General features: G+C 38.1%; 1 protein-coding gene across 1 annotated transcript; it reads left to right on the plus strand.

The window, feature by feature from the left end:
* The first annotated feature begins 870 nt into the window (after window positions 1-870).
* On the plus strand, window positions 871-6,123 carry LOC132888151 (extracellular calcium-sensing receptor-like). The gene is made up of 6 exons (XM_060924175.1): window positions 871-1,079; window positions 2,366-2,654; window positions 2,977-3,795; window positions 3,927-4,151; window positions 4,998-5,121; window positions 5,231-6,123. The coding sequence occupies exons 1-6, from the start codon at window positions 871-873 to the stop codon at window positions 6,121-6,123; spliced, it is 2,559 nt and encodes an 852-aa protein (XP_060780158.1).
* Window positions 6,124-8,868: the final 2,745 nt, after the last annotated feature.

Consider the following 8,868-nt stretch of genomic DNA (forward strand, 5'->3'; position numbering starts at 1 on the left):
AATGAAGTCACAGAGAAGCTACCAGCTGTAGTCAATCATGATCACTAACAGGAAGTTAAGAGACCTCAGCCTTGGCAAGATAAGAGACATTTTGGAAGATTCAGCACCTCTGAATTAATAAGGTTAACATGGGGTGGCCTTGGGCCTTGGGCTGAAGTGCCCTTGACCAAGGAACCTAACCCCTAACTGCTCCCCGGGCACTGTAGTACGGCTGCCCATTGCTCTCTGTGTGTGTGTGTGTGTGTGTGTGTGTGTGTTCACTGCTTCAGATGGGTTAAATGCAGAGGATGAATCTCACTGTGTTTGAAGTGTGCATGTAACAAATAAAGGTTTCTTCTTCTTCTTCTAATCTAAATGAGCATGTGTAAATTTTTGACCCTGTATGTAAAATTTGACCCTGTGTTGATTTCAGAAAACCCAAAGAAAATTAAAACTTGTCCACCAAATTCTGTTTTTTTAATTAAAGATGTATGCTGTACAATCATTCTGCCACAGAAAAAGAACAGTTCAAAGAAATTAGTGAAAGCCCAAATATTGCCATGACATTCATATCCAAGATGACATTCATGTCACTGTGTGTAAACTTCTGACCAGAACTGGACATTTTGTCAACTATACAATAATATACAAACTGTGCACATAATATCTAGTTTAAAACACACACACACACACACACACACACACATAATCCAGGTAATTGGAGTTATATATTATGCATATCAAATCGAGTAGGATCTTGTGGGTAATGCCATGGCAACATGTGACTGTGACACATGACTAGTTTGGGAGCCAGCCTATGTGTCATATATAAAATACAACTGACTGCCCAGTCTTGCAACACAGTAAGGAAATAGACTTTCATTGCTCAAGATGACTCTCTTACTTCTGTGGCTCCTGCTGCTCCACTTTTCCATCTTCAGTGCAACTTTGGAAACTCAGTGCACTTTGCAGAATAATTTTGAGCCAGGATTTATTGCTGGTGGAGACTTTGTCATTGGTGGCATTTTTCCCTTGCATTACAGTCAGGAAATGCCAGATCTAAACTGCACATACAAACCAGGACCAGTGCAATGTAATGGGTATGAATGTCTGAATACAACTGTGAAAACCATTGAACTATGTTTTAACTGAAATGAAAGGAATTTCTGCTTGAAAGAAACAACAACTTTGTGTGTGAATTTGTTGGATATAGGTCAGAATAGAGAATATACAGTGTACTTAACCCTTTGATGCAAAACGTGGGTCAAAAGTGACCCGGCTGAGTTTTTATCTTCTATATCTTTGCAATAAATTAATTCCATCATTCAGTATTCAAGGTATTCCTCAATTAACTTGTTTTTGATCATCATACATCCTTATTTTATTTTTTCCTTTCTTACTTTTTGAATAAAAACCCTTTTTGTATCACTACCCTTCTAAAGGTCAAAAACGACCTGCATTCATTTTCCAGGTTATTTCATGTATGGCTGAGTGTTTCTATGATATACTTTTGAAATAAATTCATTTTGTCATTTACTTTTCCAAATATGCAGTAAATATCTTGTTTTTGTTTAGCACAAATCATCATTTTTATTTTTCCTTTCTTAAGTTATGAACAAGCACAGCTTTTGTAATTCTACATCAAGTTTACACACATGGGTCAGAAATGACCCGCATGCATTTACTACAGCATTTGGTGGGAACTGTGAATTGTGCTTGTGTCAGACATTTCACAGCTCAGCACAGCACCCTTTGCCCATCTAAGACATGTAAGTAATGTTTTTCAATTGTTCTAACATTACCTTAGAAAAAAATTGATTATGTTTAGGTTCCCTTGAGAGTGAGTAGATTACTTGTCAGAAAGTTACAAGTAATTACTATTAGCTACCTAGCTGTTGACATATTCTACTTTAGTTAGCTAATTTTATTGTAGTTGGCTTAGCTAACTACATAGTTAATAAATAAATAACTGGCCCCATTCACTGCTAAAGTAATTACTTGAAACAAATTATTATTATAGTATTAAGACATTTAATTTTAAATCACACTTGGATGACCCATGTGTAGTAATATAAAAAGTATTTTTGTTCATAAAGTAGGAAAGAAAAAAAATTAAATTAATGATTTGTGGTAATTAAAAACAAGATATTTAAAGAATACTTGGAATATTCAATCATAAAATAAATTGATTTCAAAAGATAGAGCAAAGAAAAACTCAGTCAGCATGAAATAACCTGGAAAATGAATGCGGGTCATTTTTGACCCATGTTGTGCATTAGAAGGGGTGTGCATATGTTTTGCATCAAAGGGTTAAAATTACACATCAGCCACGATTAGGAATGTGGCTGAGCATTCTCATTCTGATGTTCATTCTTTCTTTGTTCAGCTTTGATCCCAGAGCGTTCCGTTGGGCTTTGACAATGAAACTTGCTGTGGAAGAAATTAACAACAGTAGTGAGCTGCTACCTAACCACACTCTAGGTTATAAAATATTTGATTCCTGTGCATACCCTTTAACTGGTCAGAGAGCAGCTCTGGCTGTTATGAATGGACCAATGGAAGCAGACAGGCCCATGTGTTCAGGTGCTAGCCCAATGTTGGCCATCATTGGTGAAACTGGGTCAGCTCAATCTATTGTGGTGTCCAGAATTTTACGACCTTTCAGGATTCCAATGGTATATGACATCATTTTTTTTTTCATGTCATAGCAGAATTGATTTTTTGAAATGCATATCACTGGTACAGCCTTAAATAATTGCTTCTTGCCATATACATGTTAGTGAAAAAGTTTAACCATGGATTTACAAATATGTGACTGAGTATGTGGAAAGAATACAAAAACAAGAACAAATGAAACACTTTTGCAATATCCAGGACTCTAAAATTCAATGTACTTCTGATTTGCATTCTAAATATTAACGACAATGAAATAATATCTGTTACACAAGTCACTGTATGAGCTCTGCTTTTCATTGTTAATGTACATTTCTATTTCAGATCAGCTACTTCTCAACCTGTGCCTGTCTCAGTGACAGACGAGAATTTCCCACTTTCTTTAGGGTCATCCCCAGTGATGCGTATCAGGTGAAAGCGATTGCCAAGCTGCTGATACATTTCAACTGGACATGGGTGGGTGTGGTTAGAGGTGACCATGCATATGGGCGCTCTGCCCTACAGGGACTGCTTAGTGAGCTTGAGGATACAACTGTATGTGTGTCTTATCAGGAGATGATCCCCCTGCTCTATGACAGCCAGAGAGCAATAGAGATCATCCGTGTGATGAACAGCTCCAGTGCTCGAGTGGTGGTGGTGTTTTCTGGTGAAGGGGAGCTCACACCCTTTCTGAAAGACTATATGAAACTGAATATTACTGGAATTCAGTGGATTGCCAGTGAGGCCTGGGTAACAGCTTCAGTGTTCACAGGAAGTGAGTACTACCCCTTCCTGGGAGGCACGATTGGGTTTGGGATACGGCAGGGCTATATTCCAAAGTTGAAAGACTATATTATAACAGTGAACCCACAGTTGTACCCATCCAACACACTGGTGCAGGAACTGTGGGGTACTCTGTATGGGTGTTCGCCCATTTCCTCTTTGACCCATAGTACACAGCTGCCCTTCTGCACTGGACAAGAGACACTCAACAAGCAACACTCTGCCTACATGAACACATCTAGTCCTCGCATTGCTTATAATGTATACAAAGGCGTGTACGCTATTGCTCATTCCCTCCACAATCTCATTTCCTGTAAACCTGGAAATGGCCCATTCAGTGACTCCATGTGTGCTGACAGCACTAAAGTCCATCCATGGCAGGTGCAGATCATTCTCTCTGTTGTCACAATAAATAATATGAAATTATATTTCCTCTTTTCAATAATTACAGGCATGAATGACAGTATCTCATAATATTGCTCTTCATCTGCATTTCTTATTTCTTTTCATAGCTCCAGCATTACCTGCAAGAAGTCTCATTTACTATCTCAGGTGAGACAGTCAACTTTGATATGAATGGTGACTCGATTCCGTCCTATGACTTGATCAACTGGCAGAAGGGCACCGCTGGAAATATTGAGCTGGTTAAAGTGGGCATGTATGATGGTGCTCGAGAAGCTGGAAGTGAGTTGGTCATTTATGACACAACTATCACATGGGCCAGAGACAAGACTGAGGCAAGCTGCTCTCAGAATGTTTTTCAGTACATGAGAAACCAACTGTTGAAGTTCTGTAGGGTGAAGTGGCGGTAAGTAAAAGCTGTCATCAAAGCTCACAGACCTCAGATGAAACCTGGATGAGGCCTTCTCTATGTGAGAAGTGAAAGAATATGATTTTGAGTACTGCAAAATATTCAGAGACTTGGATGCACTTGGAAAAAAAGAGAATGATTATAGACTTTAGTATGCAAAAATGTCAATTTTAATGCACACTTATTTCTTCCTGCTTTCCTCAAAGGAAAGTACATGCTAAAAGAGACAAGTAATAAATCAATAAACAAAAATATATAATTGTGTGTGTGTGCGCACACACAGGTGCATGTTTTTATATATGACTGAGGACCAAACGTCCCCACAAGGACAGTAAAATCTGACAGTTTCGACCTTGTGGAGACATTCAGATGGTCCCCACAAGGATATTTATTTATTTATTTATTAATTAACAAAAATTGAAAAAAAAAAAGCCAAAAAGTTTCCTTTGCATTACTGAGGTTAAGGTTAGGTTTAGGTACAGGCACAGCATTATTGCAGGTAATTATTACCTGCAATAATAATTACGTCAATGGAAGGTCGTCACAAGAACAGTGAGACCAGTTTGTGTGCGCGTGTGCGTGCGTGCGTGTGTGTGTGTTTTATTTGCCCAGATTTAACATTTGTTCATAAGAATCAATTAAATAGTTGTTTGTATTTACCTTTTTATTATATCTTGTTATTTATTACTTTATGATTATCGTGTGTGCAGAGGTTTACTGACCTCTGGCTGTTTTTTTTTTTTTTTTTTGGGCGGGGGGTCTTGGTCTTCAGGTGCCAGTCTCTGTTTGCAGTAACAGCTGCCCTCCAGGATCTAGGAAAGCTGTCCGTCCAGGGGAGCCTTTGTGCTGCTTTGACTGTGTACCATGTGACAGTGGGAAGATTAGTAATCAGACAGGTCAGTTGGCTTCATCAAATTTTTAAGAGGAAACTCACATATATCCAAAATCACAAATAACTGTTTAGATGTCAATACTAAATAGTCTTTTGCTGCTTGTTTTCTAAAGATTCAGTAGACTGCATGGTCTGTCCTGAAGATTATTGGTCCAACACTGATGGAACATTGTGTATTCCCAAGGTTATTGAGTTCCTTTCCCATGATGCAATGGGGTTAACACTGACAGTTATTGCTGTTGTTGGGGCCTGTGTCACCTTAGCTGTATTTGCAGTCTTTCACTATCACAGAAACACTCCTATTGTGCGTATGAATAACTCAGAGCTGAGTTTCTTCATCCTGTTTTCCTTGACTCTGTGTTTCCTATGTGCACTGATCTTTATTGGGGAGCCCACATCCTGGTCATGCATGCTGCGCCATACTGCTTTCAGCATCACCTTCTCTCTCTGCATCTCCTGCATCCTGGGAAAAACCTTAGTGGTTCTTGCTGTTTTCACAGCCACCCAGCCTGGAAATAACGTGATGAAATGGCTCGGGCCAACACAGCAGAGGATCATTATCTTCAGCTGCACCCTGGTCCAGGTGATCATCTGTGTTGCATGGCTCATTTCCTCCCCTCCATTCCCTTATAAAAACACACAGTATCAGCACTCTAAGATCATTTTAGACTGCAGGGTGGGATCAGAACTGGCCTTCTGGTGTGTCCTAGGCTATATTGGCATGTTGGCCTGTTTGTGTTTCATTTTGGCCTTTCTTGCTCGTAAATTGCCTGGAAATTTTAATGAGGCTAAATTCATTACTTTTAGCATGTTAATATTTTGTGCAGTGTGGCTTGCATTTATACCTGCTTATGTCAGTTCACCTGGTAAATTCACTACTGCAGTTGAAATATTTGCGATTTTAGCTTCAAGCTTTGGTCTCCTTTTGTGTTTATTTGCACCAAAGTGTTACATTATTCTACTCAAACCAGAAAAGAATACCAAAAAACATCTAATGGGAAAATAATAATTACATGGAAATGTATATGCACTTCTACTCATTCATACATTTTTCTGTATTTTGAATATTTTCTACATTGTAGAACAACACTGGAGACATCAAAACCATGAAACAGTTGTAACATATGGAACATATATGGAATTATGTGGCTTTAATAAATAAAACATGTTTGATATTTTAGATCCTTCCAAGTAGCTACGGTTTTCCTTGACAGCTTTGCACATTATTGGTATTATCTTAACCAGCTTCATGAGGTAGTTACCTGGAATCTTTTCAATAAACAAGTCTGCCTTGTCAAAAGTTAATTTGTGGAATTTATTGCCTTCTTAATACATTTGAGACCATCAAACAGTAAATAATAAATGGGACATTCCACCGAATGGGTGCCATTTGCTTGTTGTACCACTCCCAAATTAAACTTAATTTGTTATATCTTTTCAACCATGATTATAATAACACATATTTAACTATTCAAAAGGCTCAGGCTACGTTATTTATTTTTTTTACAAGGTTTGGAAGTCAAAGATGGCTGCATTTTTTTCAGTCCTGTTACCAAAACTCAAGTGACATCTGAAAGTAACAGGACTGAGTTTTTAGCCTAGGATTAGCTAATACATGGAATTAAGCCACATGGCGTCATCGCTAATAGCATGACCACACTTAGCACATTCTAGTGATTTACCAAAAATCTGTATTTTTAAAATAAACAAATCATCTAAGAAATAATTTAAGTAACAGGAGAGTATGTTGACATTGACCTTATCAGTCAAAGTTTAAAAATCATCAAATATACAGAAAAGTAAATGAGAGAACTAACTTTTGGTCTTCCCATGGCCTTCAGAAGACACAACTGATGTAACTTCCTGTTGAGCATGTGATTTATGGAATGTTCCAAATTTGTCAGATGGGGTAATATGTTTGGGTAACAGGACTGAGTGAAAACCCAGGGACATGACTAAAATGTGTATTTTAACTAAGATATTGTGGATTTCTTATGAAAAAAAAATATTTAAACCATGGATAGGATATGGAGTCACACAACAGTGCAAAAGAAATACTGTTTCTGAAGGATTTTAATCATAATATTTCATAGTTAAGTATAAAGTTAGAGTGCGGGGACAGGTAACACATGCTATTTTTTCAGTGTTTTAGGTAGTTTTTATTAATCCTTACAATTATATATCTTAAATTTGAAATCAGATCAATGTGCAGGACATTCTGCGTAATAAGGAAATGTATTTTAAAGAACATTTGTATGTGCATTTATACATATAATTTTCTAGGGACGGAAATGGCACCGATTCGGTGGAATAGCTCAAACAATGTATACAGTAAATAGCCTTATTTGACAACTGTTATAATCTATATTACGTCAAGAACCACTCAACTACTTCAAGAGAAATGGCAAGCCATCATTAGTTTAAGACATTAAGTGTCTTAATTAACAAAAAACAAACAAAACCATTGAATTAGAATGTATATCCAAACTTTTGACTGGTAATTTTATTTATGTATATGATGAGAGTGACCTCTGTGACTTATTTGAATGTGGCAGGTGGTCTGGTTAGATTATTTTAGAATCTGTTGAGTTTACACAGAATGATGCAAAACAACAGCACATATTGAGTGAGTGATATTTCTGGGCTGGAAATTATAAGAGAGATCAGAGGAAAATAGCCAAATTGGATCAACCTGCCAGGAAGTACATAATAACTCATATAATTACTCTTCACAACTGTGATAAGCAGAAAAGCATCAGCATGCACAAAACATCTAACCTTGAAGGTGGTTCTCTGGACCAGCAGGAATGGCTGAAATGCCCTTGGCCAAGGCACCTAACCTGTAACTGCTCCCTGGGCTGATGTGGATATTTTATACACTGTATTTTGCTCTGGATAAGAGTGTCTGCTAAATGCAATTATTGTAATGTCATATAATAGATGATGCACAATTATAGAAAACCATTCCTGTTCAGGCAAGAAGAGGAATCTGAGGCCATCATGGGCACAGGCTCATCCTACCTGGCAGTTTGAACATTAAAAAATAAAAATAAAAAAATAAATCTCATCTCATCTCATTATCTCTAGCCGCTTTATCCTGTTCTACAGGGTCGCAGGCAAGCTGGAGCCTATCCCAGCTGACTACGGGTGAAAGGCGGGGTACACCCTGGACAAGGCGCCAGGTCATTACAGGGCCTAAATAAATAAATAACAATAATAAAACCCTTGTCTTTCTCCAGTTTGAGTGATTATGTGCCCATGAATTCTTGCTGTTTGATGACAGAAGTGGAATCTTGATGTCATTGTCTACTGTTGTAGCACATCCACCTCGAGGTTTGATGTGTTGTGCATTCTGAGATACTTTTCTGCTCACCAGGGTTGTACAGAGTGCTTATTTGAGTTACTATAGACTTCCCATCAGCTCAAAGCATTCTGGTCATTCTCTGATCTCTCTCATCAACAAGGTATTTCAGCCTGCAGACCCTCTGCACACAGGGTGTTTTTCATTTTTTGTACCATTCCATGTAAACTCTAGACACTATTGTGTGTGAAAAGCTCAGGAGCTCATCCATCCATCATCTGTAACCGCTTATCCTATGCAGGGTTCGTGGACAAGCTGGAGGCTATCCCAGCTGACTACGGGTGAGAGGCGGGGTACACCCTGGACAAGTCACGAAGTCATCACAGGGCTGACACATAGACACAAACAACTATTCACACCTACAGTCAATTTAGTCACGAATTAGCCTAA

The sequence above is a fragment of the Neoarius graeffei genome, chromosome 6 (assembly GCF_027579695.1).
Source record: "Neoarius graeffei isolate fNeoGra1 chromosome 6, fNeoGra1.pri, whole genome shotgun sequence".
NCBI classification, from domain to species: domain Eukaryota; kingdom Metazoa; phylum Chordata; class Actinopteri; order Siluriformes; family Ariidae; genus Neoarius; species Neoarius graeffei.

Coding starts and splice junctions, on each gene's coding strand:
- LOC132888151 (XM_060924175.1), top strand. CDS start 871: ATGACTCTCTTACTTCTGTGGCTCCTGCTGCTCCACTTTTCCATCTTC. Junction 2,655..2,976: donor GACCTTTCAGGATTCCAATG/GTATATGACATC, acceptor TTTCTATTTCAG/ATCAGCTACTTCTCAACCTG. Junction 4,152..4,997: donor GGGCCAGAGACAAGACTGAG/GCAAGCTGCTCT, acceptor CTTGGTCTTCAG/GTGCCAGTCTCTGTTTGCAG.